The 27500-nt window shown below is 39.4% G+C and overlaps 1 protein-coding gene across 1 annotated transcript in view; it reads left to right on the forward strand.

Moving 5' to 3' along the window:
- LOC138030589 (uncharacterized) overlaps window positions 1–27386 on the forward strand; it is a 62962-nt gene extending 35576 nt beyond the window's left edge. Inside the window, exons 6-17 of the mRNA XM_068878483.1 lie at window positions 302–713; window positions 1107–1198; window positions 1294–1344; window positions 2575–2592; window positions 3100–3224; window positions 4166–4508; window positions 11694–14594; window positions 15354–15386; window positions 18479–18541; window positions 22329–22391; window positions 22475–23092; window positions 27304–27386. Of these exons, the coding sequence (XP_068734584.1) occupies window positions 302–713; window positions 1107–1198; window positions 1294–1344; window positions 2575–2592; window positions 3100–3224; window positions 4166–4508; window positions 11694–14594; window positions 15354–15386; window positions 18479–18541; window positions 22329–22391; window positions 22475–23092; window positions 27304–27386 (4802 nt within the window). The remainder of the gene's footprint in view (window positions 1–301; window positions 714–1106; window positions 1199–1293; window positions 1345–2574; window positions 2593–3099; window positions 3225–4165; window positions 4509–11693; window positions 14595–15353; window positions 15387–18478; window positions 18542–22328; window positions 22392–22474; window positions 23093–27303) is intronic.
- Window positions 27387–27500: the final 114 nt, after the last annotated feature.

Consider the following 27500-nt stretch of genomic DNA (forward strand, 5'->3'; position numbering starts at 1 on the left):
AAATGTTTGGAGATGAAATGCACTTTAAAACGACTGAGTGTATCTAACGTGACCAACCCCGTAGAATGGCTTGACCTGGTTCAACAAACGATTTGTATGTAACGCTACGCTACTGCGCATCAACCATTTGTCTTTTTCTTAGTAGCCTAAAGCGCTGAGGAAATGAAGAAGCGACGACTCGCGGCAGCCTTTACGCCAGATGCAGTTCAACAACGTATTGATCAAAGAAACAAAGCCCAGGACGAGTTACATGCTGCCTTTTCTTTTTTACATGCTATTGACATACAATCTATTCTTGCAGATAACTTGGTTATCACAGAGGATCAGGCTTTGCTTTTGCTCTCTTCAAAATTAACGTTTCGAGGAGTTGTGCTTTTGAAAATGGCCTTAGATCATATCCCCATTACCGTTAGTGTCATCCCCAGAGGAACTACAATACCTCTTCGCTTTTCCTTTGCAAGGCAAATCCTTGAAAAAAACGGTGTCAAGTTGGCAGAGGCTGAAGTTCAGATTTATGCCCATATAATGGAACGATGCAGCTCAGTGTTTGGCGCATCGTTCAAATTTGAGCTCGACGATTCTTTATGGGAACTCACGGGTGAAGGCAGCTATCACTACAACAGATTCATTGTGCCACCAGTGGAATCATGCCTGCATTCCGATAACGCCCTGGCAAGCGTCACTTTCGTTGCCGGCAGAGGACCTGTTGTCCCGTAAACTATTGCTTTAGAAGGCATATTATTCATCTTTGTTGTAATCGGTGCAAAACAAGCTATGGAATAGCATTTTTTTCTGACGAAAAGGGTAAACATCTGCACCCCAAGAAGCACGAATCTCCCTTGGTGGAAGCCAGCTATGTAACATACGTAGAGAAGAATCTGTACAAGTGGATTCCAAGTCTTGGGTGAGTTAATGTATACCGTACATTTCCTAAAGAAACGACTTCCCAAGAGTGACCTCGAAAAATTGGGACTGAAATGAAATCTCGAAAGTAGCTAATTTTCGCAAGTAACGAGGGTCGTTCCTTTCTGAATTTTACGGCACTTGTTTACAAATGGGACTGTCACCATTATTAGGAATTTTTTTAATTTTCCTTTACTTTCCAGAAATCATTGCTGGGTTTCATTTAGCGGCTTTTCGGAGGCATATAACGAGGCATTCGTAAACAACATTGAAAAGTACAGGGCGATGGTTGGAGGTAATTCATAATCTGAATTTATCTAAAACGTTTGTTTCCTGCGAAACCTTTCCGTGCGCTTCAAAATCGCTTTTTTGTTCGATTCCTGATTTAAGGTGATGACATTCAACTAGAAGAAAAGGGCAACTCAAGCGGTTCAACTGCAGGTGTGTACCATCCTGTTGGTGAAGGCTGACTGATGTTGCACATTGCTAGCGACACCACTAACAATAACTATATGTAATTTTGTCCACAAGTTCTCCAGTTCTGTCTTGTCAGTACGTCTTTTCATCTTTTAACGAATGTTAAAGAGTTTCTTTAAGCATTTATAAAATAATTTATATTTCTACGCTCAAAACAGCTAGTGCTATTTAATTTTTATTTTTTTATGTTGTAACTTGTATTCAGAGCAAGAGCCATCTGAATTTGCTGACCTGTCGATGGGTTCTCCTAATTAAGACAAAACCAATAAGGGTTGGTATGAATATCTTGCGTAACCAAGTTATTTTTGGATCCTTTTGAAGAAGCGGTCTTTATATCGCCGTCACGAGCAGTCAGATATGAATTAAATTCGCTAACTATTAAGTACGTTCTCTGCCTTTGAAATGAATAACAAGTATGTTTCTTATGTTTTAAGCAAATCTTCCTGATGAGATCTCTGGTAAAACAGTTGCAAAATGTTTCTGGAAGCAGGAGTTGGTGGAGGAGCTGGATGACAAAGTGTTGCGGGAAACATGGATTTTCACAGAAACAAAGAATCCAGATAATACAATGTCGTGAAACGAGGAGGATGCTATGGAGTATCTTCAAAACCTACGAAGTACCAGTTTGTACTCTCACGCATGCTCTGAGGGCTGCAAGCAAAAAGGTACTCGCACTGTAATCATTGTGCCTTTTCACACATAAACGAATAATTTCACGGTAAGTTAAGGCTGGTTTTCTTTAGCGACGGAAGCATAGATAGAAGCTACCCAAGCTAACTGAATATTTACTGCGTTTTGGTAGGATAAACAACACTTATGAAGAACAAGTTAATGCATCTCTGTTTGTTGCTTGTGCCTTTGCATGTGTCGAGGAAGTGAAAATCACCTTTATATTATAGTTATGTCAAATGAACCATGCATTACGAATTGAAGCGTGTGTGTGTCAGCTTTGAACTTTGCTTGTCAGTAACATTTCGACCACTGTAGAAAGCTACGACATTGTTTCACGGAAAAATATGGACATTGTAAAAGGAAAATCTCTTGGAGTGCATTAACTTTATCACAGAGATTTTCATAGAAACTTGTGAGACAACCAAATAAAAGCTTCTTAGTAATGATGAAAAGCATCCCACTCTGTTGAATTATTGTTTTGCATTTGAATACTTGCATATTTCTGCTTAATTGCAATTGTAGTCTTATCTCTTGGAAAAGGTTAGTTAATGGCTGTTATAAAACGTAAAGGTGACCATATGATAGATCTCTTAAACAAATTGTTTAAGTTTGACTATTTTGTAGGTTGTGGCATACTTTACGTAGCTGATGGAAATTGGAAATTAAAGTATCCCATTGCATGTGGAAAGTACCTGTGAACGTGGATGGATTTCAAAATGCCATAAACTACACATGTCAGAGGACAAGCATTTTGCAAAGACCATTGTAAACTGGCAAGGAGGGTGTCTATTCCTCATGAACTTCACAACTTTTTGAAGTTCTGTGGTATTTCAGGTATAAGTGCTAAGTTTTACTTTGTACACCTTACACATTTCCAACCATTCCAATTTGGAAAAATCCTTATCACTAGTAAGGAAAAACCCCTTGTTCTAAACGAGGCACGGTCAATTTATGATCAAATTATTGTAGTTTAATTGTGAAAGTCTGGGATTAATTGGCATGTGGTCTCGACTTTTTTCTATACTCAGTTATCTTATAATCTTACAGGAGCTGACAAAGGAGGTACTAAGACAGCCCACGAAAAAATCGAGGAACAATTGGAAGCCTATACTCAGGGTAATACATGCACAAAGCAGGTTGATGCAGCCACTTGTCAAGGTGAAACATCGATTGTACATATTTTTGTGTTGCAAGCCAATACCAGCGTTGTTTATTATCCCTGTTCGTTCGTTTGTCCCTTCAAACTCTTAAAAAACGATATTCCCAATGAGTTGGAACTCTCTAAAAGTAATTTGTGGCTTCGCGTTTCAACGTCAAGAAAAACAACTAAATAATGTAGTAGTGAAATAGCCACTTCTAAAAGCTTTCATTTGATATACCTGTATACGGGTTGGGATGTCCGCGCCGTAATTGGAGAGCGCCACTTCTGTTTAACTGGAAACACCTCGGAAGGTACACGGTAACCAAAAGCTAACATCAGAGTCATTGCAGTTTCTCGATTATTTCAGTAAACATAAGTTGCTAAAAATAAGAGATACAATTACCGTTTTGCTGATTACGCCATTGTTTTAGACAAATATACCCAGCTCAACCTTTGTTCAAGTTTGTAAAGCACCTGTGTTCATGGTTTTTCAGGCACACGCGAGTTTATTCAAGCAAACAGCAAATTCCTTGACAGCTGTTTTGAAATGGAGCCATGTTCATGCAGTAAGGACACTGGAGGATATAAAACACTTCATAGTTGGTTCAGAGGAGTCTTTTTTGTTGTTAGTGCTGGGGGTCACATAGAATACTGGCAACCTATTTACAGGTTTGCGTCCTTAAAAAATTACGTTTACTGCTTGCATCGCTGCTATTTGTTTAGTTGCTGGTGGTGTAAAGGGTTGATGATTTCCTTGCGTCGTCTCACGCGAGATGTCGTGTCTAGTGCTAGACACACTACACGGATCGTGCAAAGCGATTTCCTTTTGATGGGTGGACATGCACCGATTTGATTGGTGACGTTTGACTTGGGTACATGCCTTTTGTTTAACCTTGATCGATAGTACATGTGGATCTATTGAACAGTTCTGCACAGTAAACCATATGTGCTGAAATTTCCTTTTCTTTTTAGATCCGAGTCACCCTCACAGGCCTTTTAATATTGGTCCTTTGGCTGTATCGAAAGTTTAAGCCATTATTGGATGATGGAATGCCCCCGGAAGAGCTTATGACGGTGATGTCAAGCACTATAGTCGCATATGACAACATGTGTCACGTTGACGGCTTAAAGGTTGCACGTGTAGACCTCCCATTTGAAGATCCCTTGAAGAAAGTGTGGCAGTGTGTTGTAAAAGTCATTGATAAATTGCATATTCGTAATCATAAAGATGAGAAATGCAAAACCTTGTATAACCCAATTGACAAAGTACCCGATGGATACAACACTATGGCTGCTGAACAGACTTTTGTCTGGGGTAGCAGGTTCAAACGGCTGATTTGTGCAATGCCACGGCTTCATCAGTTTTTTTACCTCCACAGGCTTGTGAAACGGCGAAATGCATACACTCAGCGCTGTCATCAATCAAATAAAATTCCAGTGCTTCCAAAGGAATCAACAACAACAAATTCGTATAATTCACAACATAGTTAAATGCAACAATACATCATTACAAAGCCATTCACTAACTCTTTAGTTGCAGTCCCAGTTATCAGAAGATAACTGTATCAGAAATCTAAATTGAGGAAGTTTATAACTGCTAGTGATTCGTAAGATTGACCTCTTTATAGTGTACAAAACCCGCGGGGGGGGGGGGGGGACTTCCATATGAAACAGACGGGGATGCTCGTCGTCTCGCTTAGGGGTGTAAATTTTGGATTTTGGTCTCGCTTAGGGGGTTTCGGGCAAGGCGCCAATTTTTTAAGCCGCCAAGGTCTCGTTTAGGGTTCCGCGAAGAAACACAGAATTACGCGAGAAACAAGTCAAATTTTCTTTTTAACTTGTTTTTAGGGGTCAAAATTTTCTTAAGCCAACCCCAGATTAGTCTCCTTTAGTCCTTTAGGGGTCACAAAAAAGTTGAGCCCCGCCCAGAGGGTCTCCTTTTGGGGGTTAAATTCAAAATTTCCGACGAGTATCCCCGTCTATTCCATATCCCCCCCCCCCCTACCGGGGTACAAGGTCGCCCAATCACATGTTTCTGCAAACATATGTATCAATGCTGTTAAAAGGAAATACGATGTTATGTTAAATATCATTTAGGGAATCGAAACTAAAACAACTACTCACTATGTGTGAAAAAGTTTTCTAATTGTGTTATTTTTATTTTAAGTTTAAAGGAAAAGTCGCTTCTTACAAATAACGATTCTCGGGTGCTCGGGGGCCTTTGGAGAGCACAGAGCACCGTGAGTTATACGAGCTGAATTTGCAACTGAAACAAGATGATTAGTTTCTGCCAGAAATAGTTCAGTGGTATTGAAAGGGGGCTGCTACATGTTCTTCCGGACTACATGACTTTTATGCTTTTCCGTAATTGAAAGCGTGACCTTTGTGCTCTCATTTACATGAAAGGTCATCCAGCCGGTTTCCTGTTCTTTCTATTTGTTGAAGGAAATTACTGACAGCTCTTGAAAGTGTTTAAAAAGGACGAGACAGTTCTCTAATCACTTTTGTACGTTGTCGATTGTTGGCGAAAGCAATCATTCCAAAAATTCGTACAGCTTTGTACTAGAAATCTCTTGGGAACATCTTATCTTCCTCATCACAAATTTACGATGATTGAAATTCTGAAAACTGTTTTTTTTTTTTAGAAGTACTAAAAGCTGTTCATTACGGTTACTACATTCACAGAAATGCGAGAATTCTGTATCATCCACTTTATTCTATAGTCTGGTTCCAAAACAATAGAAAATTGAATGAAGTTACATGAATGCAAGTGTTGGCTAAGAGGAAGGTCAAGTTACTCATCAATTGTAGTAATTTTTCAGTCAACGACTAATCAAGGTAGAGCACCTGGGGATATCTAGATATCGAATGAAGTAATTTATTTTTGCAAATGCAGGAAAACTGAGGTATAAACTATTTGAACCTATCGCCAAGTATCATGAGGAAAGCCAGTGTAATTGAAGATTTTCACTCACTCTGGTTGCCTTATTTTGGGACTTTTCCATAATGTCAGCTAGCGACACAAACGAGTTAAAAAGAGGCAAAGGCACCTGCTTGTGGTAAAAAAGACAAATGTAAGAATTCCAAAGAGAAAATCAATAGTACTTCTTTAAATAGTTCAGTTTGCCAACGTTTCAGCTCGTTTCTTTCATAAATAGGCCCCCTTTGTTAAATCAATATTTATTTATGCTGTTCATCTTTAGCCGGTGAAGAGACTTGCGCAAATCGATAAAAATGGGTGTGGATCTACGCCTGAACAAAGGGTTTGTGTCTGCACCATTCCTCCCAGGGTATTGGTTCAGGAGCCAGTGCGTTTTACGATTACGGTCAATGATGTAAGTCCAGTGCTTTAATGATTAAATATGCAGACTACATTAGTTGTATTGTACCTGTGGCACTTGAGGGTCATTCAGATAATGTCCCAGAAAAGTTGACGATGCTTAATTTAAGTGAGACTAAGATGTTTTATCAAGAGGAGGACAACCCGACCCCCGCCCCGGCCCATCGCCAAGAGCCAGCAGGTATCATACTTGAAGCCATCCAGGGCTATCCCACAAACTGGGAATCTGATAATCTGACCGGAAATGCTGTAAAACGCAAGCATATCCCTAATTACTAATTTAATACTCTAATCATGTAACTCTTCGGGAGTAACCTTACAATTAAATAATTGTTCCAAATTGATGGCCTACATGTAAGAGCGCTTAGATTTTCATATATTCAATACACTACACCGACTTAGCAGATTCTTCAGGAAAGGAATAAGAACTTATGGAATAGTATTGTGGGCACTCCCCTGCACCCTCTAAAAGATCTCTTTGCTCCTCGTAAGAATCGCGAGCTCTTCGTGGGGCACACCCCTACCATATTCCACGTGTCAATTAAAAATGCTTTGTGTATTGATGCTACTATATTCGGTCTTTATTTGACAGTATATTTTACAGTTATTCATGTTCATGTTGACAGCTTTTTTTTTTTTTAATCAGTTCATTCCTAGTTGAATTGCACGTTTGTTTAAATTCATTCAATCATAACCCTTACACAAACGTAGGTGAGTTTAATCTGACAAGATCATGAGTGAGACCAGGTTTGAGAACCAGTATGGAAAATAGTATGTTTTGGTCTGACTAGCCCGAGGTTCAGGATTTACAAATCCGGGCGGGAAACCTGTGCCAATATATCCGAGGAGTACCTGTCGCGTACCACCACGCAGAAAAGTATGGAGGAAAATAGCCTCGGACCATCCCGCTTTCTCAAATAAACACATCGAAAGTCTACAAAGGAGGAAGCGGCGAAGAAAATGTTCTGCTCTTCTGCTGGTTTCGTTTTTCTTGTATTGGAAAAGACATTTAAAAGGGCTTTACTTTTAACATTAAAAAATGAGGGGGGATCCGCCACTGATAACTGCGATGATCTCGAAACTTATTCTTGATATCGTTCCTTCATTACTATAATCTCGTAAAGGCACTGCTCGAGGTGAATCACTTTACCATGTTCAAACTTTCCGCAATTGATATACGGGAAATCGCCTTCTTCACCGGTGGAGGGAGACCAGAAATTTTTGTCGACCCATTTCTCGCTCACAAGGCGCTCGGTTGGACTTTTCTGAGGTATCAACACTTTGAAGGCTATTTAACTACGTAGCAAACGTGCTCATTCCTTGATGACTTTTCAGAGATAGTGACGACAAGAAGCTTTCAATTTTTTGCACACCGTTTACAATGATGGATGGAAATTATTATTTAGTTGTCCTCTATTTTTGGACGACCACTCCACAACACGGTAAGCAACTAGTTTGCTTTCTTTACAAGTCTTTGATGACAATCTATGAAGTTGTGGTATCATCGCTTATTTCCTCAACTTTCCTTGTAAGTCACTGCCTTCTTCTAGGTCTCTGATGACAATGACGGAAAGCCAAGGACCGTACCTTTGTTTCTTGAGAAGCGCACGACGGAACCGGGAACCCCACTAGGAAACACATTCTCCGCTTGTTTAATTCATGGGGAACGTTTCGATAAAAGGTCTATAATCCAATAAACAATTTGGCTGGGTAAATCTAATTTACATGACTTCCCTAGTAATATACTGCGATCTATTAAATGCAAAACGTCCCGGTGGCTGTGCCGCCTTTTCAACAAATCTCATATGCCCGATAACGGAAATGAACCCCACACTTAAGGACAGAAAGTGTCTAAATTCTCAATAAGTGACTGAACTTTCCCGCGCGACTATCCGTTTATCGTTTTATATCGCAACAATAACCTTATTGATACAGTCTAATTGCCGATGCTTCGCTGTTACGAAATGGAGACAGAAAATGTAGTTCAGAAGTGTCCATAAGATACAAACCTGCGAAGAAGGTAAAATCATATTTTAGAAATAAAAAGACATGTTAATGTGAAAAGTGGCAACATCCGTGGGATATAGGAAAAGTTGTCTCACACCACATCTCTACAGTTGTCCCTTAGGACAGTTGTTCCGCTTCACCCCCCTTGTTTTGTCGTCCAATACACTGATATCGGTGTAACGATCTTTCGCTTTCCTTTTAGACACAAGCTAAGCTACTGTATTATATGCACCACATCATTCAGATTCGTTTTTGTGATCTGGGTTCTCAGTGCGTGTGACTTGTTTCAAACAATGTCTGAAAAATCAAGCATGGAGAGCATTGAGCCTTTTTATGGGTACCCGCGGATGTCGATTTCTTCGCGGGTTTTCCATCAAATCGAAATTAAAATTGAAATCATGACTTGTCATACGAGAATTGTTCAACGTGGTATTGTCATGGCACAGCTTAAGCAACTTCGACGACGACGGTAGTGAGAAGGTAATAATAATAATAATAATAATAATAATAATAATAATAATAATAATAATAATAATAATAATAATAATAATAATAATGTTTTGGTCACAAGCCAATCTCTTTCTATGTTAGGGAGGCCCCATGAAGCCACCTTGTGATTAAGCATCTCATGGATGCTGTCTCAGTCCATGATGACTAAATGGACCTTTGCTGTGCTAAAATAACGGCATAATATCTGGAATGGCACTGTTTGAAATGTTTCTACAGATGCAATGAAGAAGGCAACAAAGTGAGAGACAGTTCTTTGTCAAAGAAGCATGGCTTCCTCAACGGAACAAGCTGGCTTTCATCATCTGTGCAGCTCACTGAACTTAACTGAAGGGGATATACTCCACACTGATGAATACCAAGAAGATAACTAACTCACTGCATGTCAAAAAAGAAAAAAAATTTCAAAAAATATTAATTGGCAAAACAATATTTCTGCTGGTTTATCACACTTTCTGGTAAGCTTTTTTGCCGCCATTGCAAAATTACGACGTGGAATCGTTTTATGGAGGAAGCAAACACGAAACGATGATTTCTGTTTTCTTTCGCTAAACTGATATGTGGTCCCAAGAGGTCATCATGATCGATTGTTAATTTCCGCTTTAATATCTACGATCGCTGTTTCTTCAAAAGCGGTCCTCCCAACTTCAGTTTAATCAAGAATATTCCATACAGAGTTCTAACAGTGTTGCCACCCTTTTTTTTAGACTTCGGACGCTTGTTAGGGCTGATCAAAAACAAGGGAGCAAATTCTTGGCTAAATTAATGCGATACCGTATGATTTTGAGGAGCAGGACTCGTTAAGTACGAAATAATCAGGAACTCTCTTACCTAACCATTGTTTCTGGAAAGCACTTCGATACGGCCCACCGCCCCTTTGTGAAATACCAGGGGTTTTGTAGGAAGGAAGGAATTCGTGATTTGTTAACCTCGAGATTAACTAGGGTCGTGTTCTATTGGGATCAACCGTTTCAACCGCAACCGATTTCGATTGAAGCGGTTGAGGTTTCGCAATAGAACACTTTTCCAAACGTTTTTGGTTGAAATGCGGTAACTCCTGGGAATATTTATTACCAGACTAATCAGCGTTGACAAGTTGAGGCCCGAAACCAACATGGCAGGAGCCCGCGGCCGCCTTTAAATGGCCCGCGTAAACAACAGCGGTTGCTGCCAAAGCTTTTTCAACCGTTTCAAGCAAGTTTGATTGACTATGATACCGGTTGAAAAAGTTGATCAACCTAACCAACCGAAAACAGTGTTTTCCCAATAAAACGCGAAAAAACTCAACCAACCCAACCAACTAAAAACGGTTGATCCCAATAGAACACAACCTAAGTGACCAGAGCAAAATAACAGCAGTCTTAAAGGAATTCAAAAAGGACAAGAAGAAGACGAAAGATTAACAGTGAAGGAATTAAAGGGCTGGATGTTGCAATGGTGTGCTTCACACCTCTGGTTTTCGGTACAAATGAAGGAATGAAAGCGGAATATCACATGCTTTTGAAAAATATCGCTGACAAACCACTTAGATTGTAATTATATTGCTTGTTTATCACATTTTTTGTTTAACATGAGGCGCGGTGGTAAAATGGACTGGCCTCTAGAATGCCAAATAACCTGCGATGTAGCAGACTTTTCTTAAGAGAGGGTGCAGGTTAGAAAACCTTAAACTTTTCAATTTCACGGCTCTGTTATCATGATAACAAAAGGATTATTATGCCATGACGACTGAGTGCCGTGATTACTGAAGACTTATTACATTATTACCCTCTTACAACGGGTTGCAGTGAGTACTAAAGGCTTATTACATTATTACGCTATTACGACTGAGTATACTTACACTTTTCATTTCCAGTGCTTGGTTTTTGTGAGTGCGAAAGGCTTATTACATTATTACGCTATTACGACTGAGTATACTTACACTTTTCATTTTCATTGCTTGGTTTTTGTGAGTACTAAAGGCTTATTACTTTATTACGTTCTTTACGACTGAGTATACTTACACTTTTCATTTTCAATGCTTGGTTGTAGTTAGTTCTAAAGGCTTATTACATTATTACGCTATTACGATTGAGTATACTTACACTTTTCATTTCCAGTGCTTGGTTTTTGTGAGTACAAAATACATATTACATTATTACGATATTACAATAGAGTATCCATACACTTTCCCTTAATTTAGTGCGCTATGCTCGATATTTATACATCATTACGCCATTGCGACTGAGTATCCACATACTTTTCATTTGCATTGATCGGTTATCGTAAGCAATAAAAGCTTGTTACATTATTACGCTATTACGACGTTTTCAAGGTTGACTTACGCTAACTCTATCACTTTCCATACCATTCGTTATCGCGAGTGTGAACAACCTTTTAATGCTATTACAACGAACAAGTTACTCTCGCATTTTAACCACAATGAAATCCCAGATCGCGTGTATAAAAGGCAACCAACATACTTTATTCTTGAGAGTAGCCCTTACGCTATTACGACGTAATAACCAAAAAAAAAAAAAACGTTAAACCTATACTGGGCATGGTATACTTTGAATGGCTTTTATTTTATGAGTTAATTTAAGTGCTTGTAACTTATGATCTTCTGGCAAAGTTTCCAGGTTCGAGTAATGACTTCCTCTCTTTCAGATGCTTACGGGCCAGTGGCTGACTTTATCGACTTTATTCGACAACTGTACAAAAGCCGTGAAGGATGGCTTGCGCCATTCCCGTGGTGCGAAGAGTTTCAATTCCATCTTGACAACATTTTTACCAGGCTTAAAATGGTCAGCAGGAAAAAAGAACAGGGGGTTAAGACTGACTCCATTGTCAACATGTTGGAAATCTTTAAACCAAATAAGGAATGTCCACAACCCAAAAGAGTTTTGATTGAAGGAGAGCCAGGCGTAGGAAAGACAACCTATTGTAACAAGGTTGCTTACGACTGGGCCAAGAACCGTGAAGCTGAAGATTCCTTTCCTGATGTCAAAGTGCTGCTGTTGTTGAAATGTAGAGACATTAACTCTGACTTATGGGAGGCTATTGATGACCAGCTTTTACCGGAAGACATAAAGAAAGAAGAAAGAGAGAAGTTCTTTACCTTCATTCGGGACCATCAGTCAAAGGTTTTGCTGGTACTTGACGGATTGGATGAGTTGCCAACTCATAAGTTACCCGTGTATGAAGAGATTATTCGGGGAAGAATGCTTTCGAAATGTTACTTAATAGTTACAGCACGCCACAAAGCTGGAATCAAAGTACACGAATGCTGCGACACCCTGTTAGAGGTCAAAGGATTTACCAAATACGATGCCAAAGCTTTTATTTCGAGATATTTCAAAACCGAGGAGCGTCTGGCTAAAAAGCTCTTTGAAAGGCTGGACTCAGACGCAAGCCTTGGGGAAGTAACTGCAAATCCATTGAATGCAGCACTTCTTTGCCTCCTTTGCGAAGACTGTCAAGGAGATTTGCCAAAAGGTAGAACTCTGCTTTACGTCGCAATAGTGCAGTGTGTGCTGAGAAGGTATAGGAGAAAGAAAGAATTACCAGAAACGGACGAAGACCTAACACAATTATACCACACTGAATTAAAACATCTTGGTTGTATAGCGTTGAATGGCTTACTCAACGATGAAATGTGTTTCAACGACAGTGCATTCCAAAGTGGTACTGGCAACTTAATACCTGAATTGGGATTTCTGTCGGCTCAGCCTGGACGCAGCAAACGAAGACCGAGCTGCTACTATGGGTTTCTACACAAGAGCTTTCAGGAGTTTTTTGCTGCATTTTATCTCAGTTGCCAGCTTGTCGATGAGGAAATTAGCCCCGATAGCTTAGTTGCTGACACTAGATATTTTGGAGAGTTCCAACAGGTGCTCAAATTTACATGTGGTATCTTGGCTCGATGGTGTGAGGCAAAAGCCATGGCACTTATGGTAAATATATCAAGTCAAATTAACCAATCAAATGAGGATGAAAGTAATAACTTCCTATGGACTGCATTGAATTGTATTAAGGAAAGTGAAAATGAACAGGGTACCTTTGGAAAAGAATTGGCGTGTTCTCTTGGTTCTCTTCTTAAAATTCAGCGTATTTATTGTCGACAGCAGATGGGTGACAGTGGCGCTGCTATACTGGCTCACGCAATGGCGACAAACTCAACGGTGAAAAAGTTGCATTTGCTTGGCAGTGAAATCGGTGACTTGGGTGTTGCTGCACTGGCTAAAGCAGTGGAAATCAATTCAACACTGACAGAGTTGGATTTGTCTGGCAATAGAATCGGTAACTCAGGTGCTGCTGCAGTGGCTAAAGCAGTGAAAATCAATTCAACACTGACAGAGCTGCATTTGTCTGGCAATGGAATCGGTGACTCGGGTGCTGCTGCACTGGCTAAAGCAGTGGAAATCAATTCAACGCTGGACACCTTGGGTTTGTCTGGCAATGGAATTGGTGACTCGGGTGCTGCTGCACTAGCTAAAGCAGTGGAAATCAATTCAATGCTGACAGTGTTGGATTTGTCTGAGAATCGAATCGGTGAGTTGGGTGTTGCTGCACTGGCTAAAGCACTGGAAATCAGTTCAACGCTGACAGAGTTGGATTTGTCTGGCAATGGAGTTGGTGACACAGGTGCTGCTGCACTGGCTAAAGCAGTGGAAATCAATTCAACGCTAACAAGGTTGGATTTGTCTGACAGTGACATTGGTGAGTCGGGTGCTGCTGCACTGGCTAAAGCAGTGGAAATCAATTCAACGCTGACAGAGTTGGATTTGTTTGACAATCGAATCGGTGACTTGGGTGTTGCTGCACTGGCTAAAGCAGTGGAAATCAGTTCAACGCTAACAGAGTTGGATTTGTCTGACAATCAAATCGGTGACTCAGGTGCTGCTGCACTGGCTAAAGCAGTGGAAATCAATTCAACGCTGACACAGTTGTATTTGTCTGACAATGGAATCGGTGACACAGGTGCTGCTGCACTGGCTAAAGCAGTGGAAATCAATTCAACGCTGTCAAAGTTGCTTTTGTCTTGCAATGGAGTCACTGACGTGGGTGCTGCTGCACTGGCGAAAGCAGTGGAAATCAATTCAACGCTGACAGAGTTGTATTTGGGTTGCAATAGAATTGGTGACACAGGTGCTGTTGCTCTGGCTAAAGCAGTGGAAATCAATTCAACGCTGAAAAGGTTGGAGTTGTCTGGCAATGGAATTGGTGACTTGGGTGCTGCTGCACTGGCTAAAGCAGTGGAAATCAATTCAACGCTGACAGTGTTGTATTTGTCGGGCAATAAAATCGGTGACTCGGGTGCTGCTGTACTAGCTAAAGCAGTGGAAATCAATTCAACGCTGACAACCTTGGGTTTGTCTGACAACAGAATTGGTGACTCGGGTGCTGCTGCTCTGGCTGAAGCAGTGGAAATCAATTCAACGCTGACAGGGTTGAATTTGACTGACAATCGAATCGGTGGCTTGGGTGTTGCTGCACTGGCTAAAGCAGTGGAAATCAGTTCAACGCTGACAGATTTGGATTTGTTTTGCCAGGAAATCAGTGACTCAGGTGCTGTTGCACTGGCATCCCTTGGACCAGAATAACAGACCAATTTGGTTAACTCAGTGTTCAAATCTCATGGGGTCAAAATTCATTGTGTATTGTATGTGCATTATAATATAGCATTCACATATAAATGACATGGAAATACCTGGAACAAAACTTGTTATTCTCAATTGGTTGAATTGGGTACAACATTGAGTTAACTGATTTGGTCTATTGTTTCATTTTTCATTCAGATGAAGTGTCATTTTTGTTAAAATTACTGGAGTCCCATTTCATAATTTGGGACAAAGGAAACACGACAAAGCTATAACACCAGCCAGGAAAGTCTCGCATGTCTTTACTCGGCAAAGTTTAATGAGGGGTAGGAAATTGATGTGATGAATACAGTGAATATGACGGCAATGTGAACAAAATCCCGCTTTAAAGTATAGATTTGTGCTTTTGGATGGTGGTTACATCGCTTGTATTGTGCAATGTGACTGAGGAATCCTATAACTGGATGTGTAACACTGCCCGCATAAAGAAATCCCTGTCAATTAAATGTCACATAATTTAAAAAAACTAAACTAGTGAGCAGCACTCTGCGAACTGGATCTGTAAAACTTGTTAATTCTCCAACAAGTTTCGTCAAACTAACTTAGGACCCTTTAGGGAGTACAAAAGGGAAAGGTTGAGGTGTTAAGGTGAAACAAACCACTAAAGGGCCAATGCCTATCGCATTATTGCCTCACTATGTGTATCTCGTTTTGTGTTTTAATCCAGAAATGCTGAGGTCAGAAGTTGGAGAAGTGAAAGGTGTGTTACTTAACTGAATAAAACAAGCACCACACATTGTTATTCATAGTAATAATAGCAGAAGAACTAGAAATGTCACTAGTGTATCATGGTATGTGCTATGGAGGATGGACTGACTAGTAGCGTTCAGAATTCAAAAACCTAAATTAAGATGAAAAATTGAATAAGATGAAAGAGAACATACATGTAACTTCATAAAAATCAGTGCTATTTTATCCTCTGAAAATCATTAATAGGGTTAGTGAGATGAGATGATGGAGATTCTGCATATAGTTCATATAGTTTTTTAACGGAAAACTCACCTGATGACGTCCATCTTATATTGCTGAGAAGTAATGAACAGGCTAGGGTAAAATTCTCTAAGTGGTTAAGAAAATTATTGGGAGCAGATTCAGAGCCACCTTAATTTTTCCACTCATGAAGGTAGCTCTAAATCCACTCCAGAGAATTTTTTCACTTTGCGGGGCGTTCCTATTTACCTTGGCGGTTACTTTCAGGCAATACAAAATAGGGGTCACCAGGATCGTCTTTTTGGTTATAAGAAGTTAAAGACAAAATATTGGGTAGTGTTAAGTATTTTGTGTATTTTATTTCTCCCCTTCAGGGCCCGGTTGTTCAAAAGCCGATTAACGCTAATCCCAGATTATAAATTAACCAAGGAGTTTATTTCTCTACTCCCAAGTGCTGTTCAACACTGACATTTGGCAAAACTTTAAATTAGATGAAGTCAATCTTGAAAAACAAAAATAAGCAAAAGAAACTTTCACCAAAAAGTTAAAACTTGAAACAAGAGTTTATGCTAATCCTGGATTAAGTTAATCGGCCTTCGAACAACCGGGCCCAGATAAATTTCAATTCATAAATTAAGATTAATATTTGACAAATTACTCGAAGAGGAAAGGGGCACCTCTACGTTAACTAATATTGTGCCCCAGGTAACTACATGTAAATTACCAGTACAGTAGTGAAAAGTTGATAATTGTCATCAAATGAAAAAAAATTAAAGGCTTAACAATAAAGAAGAAGTAGGGTGAAAAAAAGTTACACATGTGAGAAATACAGAACTACTCCTCCCAACACTTCAAAGTCCTCTTCTACTTTCTTTCCCTTTCTAGTGGGCATTTTTGGGTCTCTTTAGTTCAAAACAATATCACTAATCACCTAGCCAAGGAAAATGCGGCCATCTTGCTCGAATACCTTTAACCTGTCTGCTGGGTAATGACGTCAATGATTTCTCTTTTTTTTGTTTTTTTCTCATTTGGGGTGATTAAATGATTGAATCAATTTTAATTTTCAAAAGTTGTCGTTTATTTGTCTCCTCAACTGGCAGACTGAGTTGTACAGTGCTTAGCGGTATGATTATTAATTAATCATGTTACTACATTCTGATGTGTTTATAACATCACAACATACCAAAATCACAACATCCCTTGCGCCTGTGATCATCGGGATGTATACTCCTAAAAACCTCTGATGTCGGTAGTTTTCTCTTACATAATAGTCCACTGACACAAAAGAAAACAAAAGGTGGAACACTTCAAAGTCAGTCTCTTGTCACAACAGAATTAACTATTGCAGGGTAATGTGAAGTGCTAGTTTTCTACCCATGTAAACCACAAGGACAGAGAAATGGAACCCATGTAAACCGCAAGGACAGAGAAATTAAACACACGACCTTCGGGTTAGATCACCGCTGCTCAACTGACTGAGCTACAAGGTCAGACGGGAGCAGATCAGAAGAATTGAAGATGTCAATTTCAAGGCAATTGATATGTACAAGTACTAGGAAGGATTACGTTACTTAGAAACGTTGGCCGTGTAGCACGTTCATTTCTTCGCTTTAAAATAGTTTTGCCTGCCAATAGATGATAAGGGCTTCAAACCTGTGGAAGATAATGTCTAAAATTATAACTTTGTGAAAACCAAAACTACATGTATACAGTGTACATAGTCTTCTTTTTCGAGTCCCGGCTGAGTGGACCTTGCACTAAATGTATCATGAATTTTGAAGGGAGACTGTCTAGCTCATGAGCATGCAGATAAAATTTCATTTGGTTTGTTTCGTTGCCTATTTGGAAAATTGGCTTGTTTCATTGTTGCAGTGTACACGTTTCTATTCAAGTTCATTAATCTTTGTTTAGAGACAATTCAGTTCTCGGTACATGTATAAAGACATTAATATACTAAGTCTTCTCTAGACTGTATCTATTTGACTTATGATTCTCATGTCTCAGTTAGTGTAGATACACTGTATGTGAATGCTTAATAGAGTGGATTGACTAGTAGCATTCAGAATCAAAATCCTTAATTAAATTGAATAAGATGGAAAGAACATAAATTTAAATATTTGGCTTAATAAAAATCTCTTCTGTTTTTCTTCAGAAAATCATAATAGGATCAATGAGATTACGAGATGGAGATACATACAGCACATTATGGTTTATGCACATAGCATTTTTGAAGGAAAATCTAACCCGGTGACCCCTATTTTGCATCATTGGGAAGTAATCAACAGGCTAGGATAAAATTTTCTGCAGGTTAAAAAATAATTATTGGGGCCGATTCAGAGCCACCTTAAAATTTGCAGTCATGAAGGAAGCTCTAAATACACCACAGAGATTTTTTTTTCTTTTTAACTTTGCAAAGTCTTCCAATTTACATGTACCCTGCCTGTTACTTTACGACAATAAAAGAACTATAGGGGCCAGTACCTTAGTACATTTACCAGTGAGGTATAAGCATTATTTTAAAAGTGCCTATTACCTCAATACATTTTAAAAACAACAGTATGGATTTGGGATCATTTCGGAAAATAAATAAAGTGGAGAAGTGTGTTGAGGTGATAGGCACTTTAATGACAAAATATTGGATGAATCTCTTGTTGCTATGGTATAAACCTATTACATCGCAATATATACAATGTAACATTTTGTTGGACGACAAATGTTGTTTTACGTGGTACGTGTACGATAACATAGCCAAATGGGGATGCGTAGAGTTTCCTAGAGTCTACCCTTAAAATGGTGCAGTTTCTTGAAAGTATTGAAACTGGTTTGAACCTTTTAATGTTATCTTTTCTCCTTTTTTTAAAGAAATGCTCACCACATGGATGAGGGAAGAGGGAGACATAAAAGACCAACTGGGAGAGATGTATGGTAGGCTGGCAACTATTTAACTCAAATGGAAATGCTGCCTAATAATTTGTGGCAATTTTTTTCAAAGTATGCCAGTGATGTATTTTGTTGTTATTTCTTTGCATTTTGGGGCGACTTTATTAATTTTCATAAAATGTCCTCTATGATTGTGATTTCTCTCATCAACTGGCTGACTGAGTTGTCCTTATGATAGGTAATTATTATGATGCAATATAAACGTTCGTATGCTACAGTAGCTTAGCACATAGCTCAATAGGGCGTAATTGCGCAACCTAAAGGCTGTAAAAATAACCTGAATATGTCCAAAAAGTTCGTATCTACACGCATCTATCTATATATAAACAAATTGAAAGGTTAACTTCGATTCTTAAAAAGGTAGAAATGTGAAATGAATATCTTCAGACCTATTAAAACAATAATATTAAAGCTTCTAAGATGATCCTAAATAATTGTTCTGCTGTTGTCTCTGATGGGAGTTAGTATCTGCTTATGTTAACACTTTGAAAAATCTCGCAATGTTCAGATGTTCAGACAAAGCGACCTTATGCATTTTCAACAGTACTTCTTTGCCCCTTTTAACTCCTACAAGACTTTGGATGGTTCTCACCAGTTCCTCACTGTATCCTCCTAACACATCCATGTTAAACTGTTTCACTTGATATCCAGGAAACTGCCTCTTCAATTCCAGTCGCAATAGGGCATACTTTTCCGTCTTCTCGCAGCTCTTGATCTCCCTGTTGTTCATCCAAGGACAGCTCATCTCCAGCAAGATGACAGATTTAGCTGTGCTATCCACTATTCGGGCGTCAATTCTGTTAGCTCTCACCATCACATGATCTGCATAAACAGGGACAACCCAGAAGGCTTGTGCTCAGTCATTTTGATAGACAGGTTTAGGCTCTCTCAGTGAATACCATGGCGGTACACTGTCCATTAGGTCTAGGCTGTGCAGCATCTCAAAAAAAATTACTTTCAAGACCGCATTATGCCGTTGCAGATATTTGGACTGCGCAAGCGCAGAGCAACCAGCTAAATACGTGTGCCACCGTCTCAGCTGGCTTGCCACATAAATGGGACATAGTGTGGTCTGACCCCGTTCTTGTCTTCTTACTCTGGTACACTCGGGTAGGAAGTAACTGTTCGTACAGCTCAAACACGCCAGCGATAACATATGTCGGGCATGTCCTCCATTGCCACAACCAACTAAAGTTATGGGATTGTCAGACATCCCTTCTACCAGAGCCTTCTTGTTCTTCCTCCCATCGAGAAGCTATCAACTTTCCCTGCCAAGCCTGGCCTGATACCTGATCTTTCAATTTCTTCTGCTGTGCGCTGCTTCTTAGCTTTTGCTTGATCATTGACTCTTTCACTACTTCACCTTCCTCCGTACAGCACATTGGGGTAGGGTATGTAAGAGATAGCTCTAATCCAAGATCTCTACTAAACTTTGTCGCCTCCTTGATGAGTGAGCTATGGCCTAGCACACCTGAACGTTCTTTGAACTTCCGAACAAGCTCCATTGTCGTATCAGTGTTCTTGAACAGTTTAAGTGCGCCTTTGATCTTGATGGCTTTATACTCCTCCTCCACCGATCTCAGGCCTTACCCGCCCTGATCCCGCGATAGATGGCACAATGCCGTTGAACCCAGAGGATGTTTACCTCTCGATCGATTTGTTGAAGGTCAGTGACTGGCAGGTGCCTGGTCCACATCAAATAACTCAGAACAGGCAGGGCATACTGGTTTGAAGCTACCACTCGATGGTAATCTGAAAGAGGGCTCGACCATATAACAGAGTCTTTCAAATACTCCTCTGAGGCAACCTTAAAGGCCAATTGATCTTCTTGTCTCGATGTTTCCAGTACTCCACGAAATTTGTACTGCTTGCCTTCTTTCAAACACTGTATGACTGATGACTCATCAAACTTAACTCCTTCCACATCTTCCACTTTTACACCCCTCTTAACATGCACGACTGAGCCCTTCTTAGGGTTCCACTGAAGCCCTATGTGTTGCATCTTTTCTCTGGTTGATCTGAGGGCAGTATTCAACTTCTTCTCCGACGCTGCATAGATGTTAAGATCGTCAATGTAGGGAAGGTCCGTCACCTTAGTGTTCAGTGGCTTAGACAATCTATACCCCTTTGTTGCCTTAAGTGACCATGCGATGGGGTTTGGGCAGATGGTAAAAAGCCTCAGGCATATCGAGTCTCCTTGGGGAAGACCTCGTTTAAATTGGATAGTCTCTGATATTTCCTTGCCTAACTTTGTTGTGGTGACAATCTTGGTGTTCCACGTGCCGCAAAGCTTGTTAACCACCCTTTCCAACCATCTCGGGAATCGATGTACTTCCATCATTTTGCAGAGCCAATCATGATCAACGGAGTCATATGCCTTTGTGACGTCTACCCACACCATACTCAGGTTCCTTTTCCCACGATGACAGTCTTGTGTGACCATTTTTTCGATCAACAAATTATCCATTGTGCCACTGCACCCCTTCTTAGCTCCCCTCTGCTCAGCCTCCATTAAACCATGTTCCTCCAGGTGCTCATCCATTGGAACCAACAAACATGCAGTAAACCATTTGTAAACTGTGTTGAGGCATGTTATCGGCTTTTGGTTGTTACTTGAAAATTCTTCCGGTTTGGGGATCAGTGATGTTTTGACCCCCCCCCCCCCCCCCCGCAAACCAAACAAATAGTAAAATCAGTCTGGGCCATAGAAATTGCCTCAAAGCTTGCTGTGACACTATTATGCAACGCCTCAGCTTTCTTCCACCAGTAGTTTGCTAGTTTGTCTGGACCAATATTATTATTATTATTATTATTATTATTATTATTATTATTATTATTATTATTATTATTATTATTATTATTATATTTAAGGTGTTACTGCATATGACGACAATAATATTAAGTCACAACATCCCTTGCACCTAGTTGGCTCTCAGGATTTATATAATTCCTAAAATTTAAACCTCCGTTGTCATTAGTTATCTCTTACATACAGTGTAGTAGTCCCTTTTTTTTCCATTGATACAAAAAGAACATGAAATTCGGAAGAAAAAAGTTCACAGGTTTTATGATGGTTTATTGTCACTGCTATCGTTATCTTAAAACACAGGAGTGTATACATAATGAAATAGAGGCCTTACGTGGAAATCCTGCCAAATGTTGTCGTGTCAATTCTCGATTCGATGACAAAGCAATGTCAACTCTTACTGTACATGTATCTCCTGTCCAGTGAAGTTCATTCACCTTTTTGCAGGAGCAGGGATAATGCAGTAGTGAGAGCACTCACCTCCCACCAGTGTCCAGGTTCGATTCGCGGACCCAACGCCATAAGTGGGTTGAGTTTGTGTTGGTTCTCTTCTCTGCTTCGAGGGATTTTCTCCGGGTTCTCCGGTTTTCTCCCCCTCAGCAAACACCAACACAGCTGATTCCAGCTGGCTGTAAGCTGTGCTCCAAGGTCACACATGGACCGTAAAGCGGCTGCCAGAGGCACCATTGTATGCTTTAGGTTCGACCTTGTTGAGATGCGTCGTTGCTGTACTTACGACGGCGATTAGCCACAGTAATTATTATGATTTATTATTATTATTATTATTTGTTTGTAGAGACAGTTGAGTTCTTGGTAAGAGATCACATAATTATACTGTTCTTGTCGCTCTTCTTCATACGTATTCATGCACATTGTATGCTTTTATTGGTAACTTTCTTTTTATAAGTTATCATTTTATAATGTACTGCAATTGATTAATGAAGTGGTTGATTTGATTTGATTAAGCCACCCTGAAGATGCTTGAAACAGATGAGGGCAGCAGCAAAGACACACTAAAAGAGACGCATGGTTAGTTGCTACCCTTTATTGAATTGGTTGAATATTAGGGGATATATTGAGAGCCATTTCCTTTATATTTGTATCTTGTACAGCTCCATTTGCTTCGTCGAAGGAGACCACCAATTATGCCCGTCTGTGCCGGCTTCTAGTGGATGTGGGAACCCAGGCCCTGAGAGACACCTTTGATGCAATACATCCTCCAGCTACTCTTCACAAGAGTTTGTCAGCAGCTCATCCTACATTGCAGTCCCTAAGAAAGAAAAGAATTTTTAATCCCACACAGTGGGGAAAGCTTTACCCAACTCATCCTTCATCTGTGTCATCAGCCAGCTTTGACATTACACTTTTGATGGTACTGCTGAGAAATATATGCTGTCTCACTCCTCCCGCCAGTACTGGAAGCTGGGACAAACTTCCTCCCCCTGGTGATAACAGTCTTGAGGCAAACATAGCAAGGATCATTTATTACAGAAACCAAGTTTATGCTCAAGCAAGCCAAGCTTCTGTTGATGATGCAACATTTAATTTGTTATGGCAGGATATAAGTAATGCGCTTCTAGCCCTTGGATCTGGAACAACTTATGCCAGTGCAATCAGCCGACTGAAAACTGAGTGCATGGGTCCCGATGTTGAGGAGCACTATCGAGAATTACTAAAACGGCGGGAAAAGGTTGATGATGATGCCAAGAAGTTACTTGAAGAGCTGAAAGGTATGTTGGATCTCAAAGCACTTAATTAACCCATTAGCAAATGAACGTGATGTTAAAAGTTGTTCATGTTGCCTATATATCATCTCTTTCCAAGAATGTTTGTTTCTTAGCTTCATAATAGTTTCACCTGCCAAAAGATGATAAGGGGTTCAAAGCTGTAGAAGATAATGGCTAAAATAATAACTGTGTGAAAACCAAAACGATACAGAATACATACATGTACAGTGTAGTCTTTCTTTTTCGAGTTCCAGCCGAGTGTACCTTGCACTGAATGTATTATGAATTTTGAAAGAAGATTTTCTTTTTAATGAGCATGCAAATAAAACTTTAATTTGGTTTGTTTCATTGCCTATTTGGAAATTTGGCTATGGGTTAAGTTAGGCTTACAGGCTCGAGTCTACTTGCCAAAACTGTTTCCTGCAAAAAGGTGTAAAAAGATGATAGCGGTTTATATATATATATATATATATATATATATATATATATATATATATATATATATATATATAATAATCTCCTCCTATTTTAAAACCTAGTTTTCCCTATGCCAGATTTGCTAAAGCAAGGGAATGTATTCATAAAACGTGTGTTCATATTAAACTAAACAGACAAGGATTGGAAGTGTTAATAAGATGCATGGTGTCGTTAACCCTTCTCTTCTAGTTAATATGACGTTTTGTTCAGAAAAGGTTGGAAGAGAAGCGATTCATATGGTATACAATGTGGACTGTCCCTCTGCCCTTTTTTATTGTGTGAAGAAATACATGTATGGCGAACTTAGCTTAAACACCCCAATTCTAAACCCTAGACTTGTAAAGGGGAAACTGTGTGTTCTGTTGGATAAAGCATGTGTTGTACCTTATAATGCTACAAACCTTGTTTATGTTATGAAAGTTAAAGTGCCTATAAACCCGAATTTTTTTTTTTTACTTCGAGAAATCTTTGTATCGCTCTGAGCAAAATGGCCCAAAAATTTTTGTTTTTGGTTAAAACCGGAATTTTTTACGAATTTTTAAAGTGGCGGAAACGCGAGATTCGAAAACCCATTACCGAGCGGATGAGCTTGCCGAAAGGGAATGGGTCGAGTGTAATTCGTGACGTAAAACCCGGACTGTGAGTTTCGCAAGGAAAAACAATGTTTAGCTTCGGAAATCGAATAATGGTATTTATATCTTCTCTTGTGTGAAAAGTTTTAAGTTTGTATGGGACGCCATTTCGTTAATTTCGGCGAAATCGATAGTTGGTACGATTATTTTGCTTTGGTGATGGCACGTCGATCTATAATTTGGATGAAAATGACGATACTGACACGAATTACGCTACCGAACAAAACAGTTTATTTATTACAGTTTATCCAATAGTATAAACAATCAAATACACTGAAAAAAATCAGTGTAGGAGAAGAGGGAAGCATCCAAAAGCGCACTAGACACCATACAAGGGATTCTCCTCAATTCTGCATATATAATCAACGGTTTGGTCAAAAATACGCAATGAAATTGACATCCCCCTATCAGGGTGTGCGGCCAAAATTGCTGTCACTTAGGTTAAAAAAGTGATTTATCCGCTGAGATTTTGCAAACTGAACAGTCCTTGCAGGAGAATATGTACTCACATAGATGTTTATGAGCCTTCAGAAGATGGCTACAGGCTTTTTATGGCAAAACTCGATGACATATGTGTTTGTTATCTTTCGGCCACCAAATTTGCGCTTATCCATGCAAAGCATTCTAAATTTTTTTTCGAGTAAAACGTTTCTTCGAATATCTCCCGCACGAAACATCGCACAGACCTGAACCTTTGCGAGACTCTTTCAATATTCATCTTCTTTTATCTCGTTGAATGTTGACTTTATTTGGTGAACTGTGTTGATGATCGATGGTGTGACAGTGAAAACCGGCAAGAGGTGACGAGAAGGCAGAAGTGTCTACAATTTAACAGAGAGCGTCTCCATACCAAATAATATAATTTTGACGAATAACTTGAGTTCGGAATATCGCACAGCCCTGAAATTCGGAGTGGATCTTTAGTTACATTACTCTGATACCACGTGTCAATTTTCTTGACTCAATTTATTGAATGGTAATTAAGCGCTTTTAAGTTTCAATGCGATGAAGTACAAACCTTGACGAAAATGTTCAGAAAATCTTGTTACAAGTGGTGGCAAATTTTGGGGAATAATGTTGTTCGATTTTCTCGTAAAAATTTACGCGCTGCTCGCTGGCTCGGATTCTAGGAAAAATTACTCGTACTATGTTTGGATTTCAGTGTATTTTGAGCAGTTAGTCGCCCCATTTGGCGCACTTAAATAAAAACATACTATTAAGCGAGTTGCTGTGATTTTCCAAGTTGCCCCAAAGATTAATGCTCATAATTCATTTATGCTTGGTGATCTCGAAAAGAGGTTTGGATCACTGCTCATCCTTGCCGGAAAATGCTCAGCACTCACATGCTCGCAAAATCCATTCGCCGGCGTGCACGTTTCTGATGTTTCTTCACTCAGTAGTTAAGTCCACTTTACAGTAGACAAAAATTAATGATGATCAATGGGTTCACGTCAATGTTTCTTTGACACTCGAAATCTGCCAGAAATCCAAACCCAACGTATTGATAACGAAATTAAATAATTTTGAGGACGACTTTTTTTTCCACGGCGTGAATTTTTTCACTGCCCAGCGTGAACTAGTTCACGGTGGTATGATAAATTTTCACGCCGAGTTCACGCTATTTTAAAGGAATTTCACGGTATTTCAGCTTGCTTTATATAATTTCACGGTTGTCTGCCGTGAAATCGGCATGATCGTGAAATTTCATAAGCCCCCTTTTCGCGTGAAGGGTCACGTTTCTTGATTAACACGTACGCTGGTTACAAACGTTAGCCGAACAGAAATTGTTTTCACAGGCACGCAGGGAAAACTACAAAACTACGCGTCTCCTCTGTTGATTTGCCTGATGCTAATGTCCGGGAATTAGGTCACTAGGCCCAGTCTTCCTTTTACCCGGTCGCGGGCAGAGAAAACCGCACTTTAAAAACTCGTAAAAAATTCTGGTTTTAACCAAAAACAAAAATTTTTGCGCCATTTTGCTCAGAGCAATACAAAGATTTCTCGAAGCAAAAAAAAAATTCGGGTTTATAGGCACTTCAGTTCATAAAGCTACAGTATTAATTGTGAACTTTGACACCTTCAATAACTTAGCCTTTTTGTCTGAAAAATTACATGTACATGTACGTGTACATGTTTCTGTTCAAGTTCATTCATCTTTGTTTATAGACAGTTCAGTTCTTGGTAAGAGATTAAGATGCTTTTCTAGACTGTATCTATTTGACTTATGATTCTACATGTCTCAGTTAGTGTTGATAAATTAATATGTGAATGCTTAACAGAGTGGGTTGACTAGTAGCATTCCGAATCAAAATCCTAAATTAAATTGAATAAGATGGAAAGAACAGAAATAGACCTCTTTACAGTTGTGTGCTTTGTAACCTGCCCTTGTAATAAATGAAAGTGAGGCTGGTGTTGACTTTGTTAGGGCCGATTTACACGATACGATTTTGTCGCATGCGACAAGCTCATGACAGGCCTACGACATGACTTACAATTGTCGCAGCGTTTTAAAGCATGCTACGACATTTTTTCTTACGTACGCAACCATCGTAAATCATGTCGTGGGCCTGTCGTAAGCCGTTGTCGCATGCGACAAAGTCGTACCGTGTAAATCGGCCCTTATGAGACAGACGTTCCCCCTTTTTTATGTTAAGCTCTAAATACACTACAGAGAATTTTATTTTAAAACTTTGCAAAGTGTTCCAATTTACCTTGCCTGTTACTTTGTGACAATAAAATGTATGGGTCAATGCGTTAGTATTTAGTGGTAAGGTATACGCATTTAAAGTGCCTATCATCTCAACACACTTTCAAAACAACTGAGGATGTATTTGGGATGATTTCGGAGAATAAATATAGTGGAGAAGTGTGTTGAGGAGATTGGAACTTTAATGACAAAATATTGGATGAATCTCTTGTTGCTATGGTACATCACAATATATAACATTTTTTGGAGGACAAATACATGGTATTATAACATACATGTAGCCGAATGGTGATGTGTACAGTTTCCTAGAGTCTACCCTTAAAATTGTGCAATTTCTTGAAAGTATTGAAAGTGGTTTGAGCCTTTCTATTTTATAAATCTTTTCTCCTTTTTTAAAGAAATGCTCGCGACATGGAAGAGGGAAAAGGGAGACAAAAAAGACCAACTGGGAGAGATGGATGGTAGGCTTGCAAATATTTAACTCAAATGGAAATGCTGCCTAAGAATTTTTGGCAATTTTTTTCAAAGTATGCCAGTGATGTATTTTGTTGTTGTTATTTCTTTGCATTTTGGGGCGACTAAATTAAAAGTAAAG

The sequence above is a fragment of the Montipora capricornis genome, chromosome 13 (genome assembly GCF_036669925.1).
Source record: "Montipora capricornis isolate CH-2021 chromosome 13, ASM3666992v2, whole genome shotgun sequence".
In the NCBI taxonomy this organism is placed as follows: Eukaryota; Metazoa; Cnidaria; class Anthozoa; order Scleractinia; family Acroporidae; genus Montipora; species Montipora capricornis.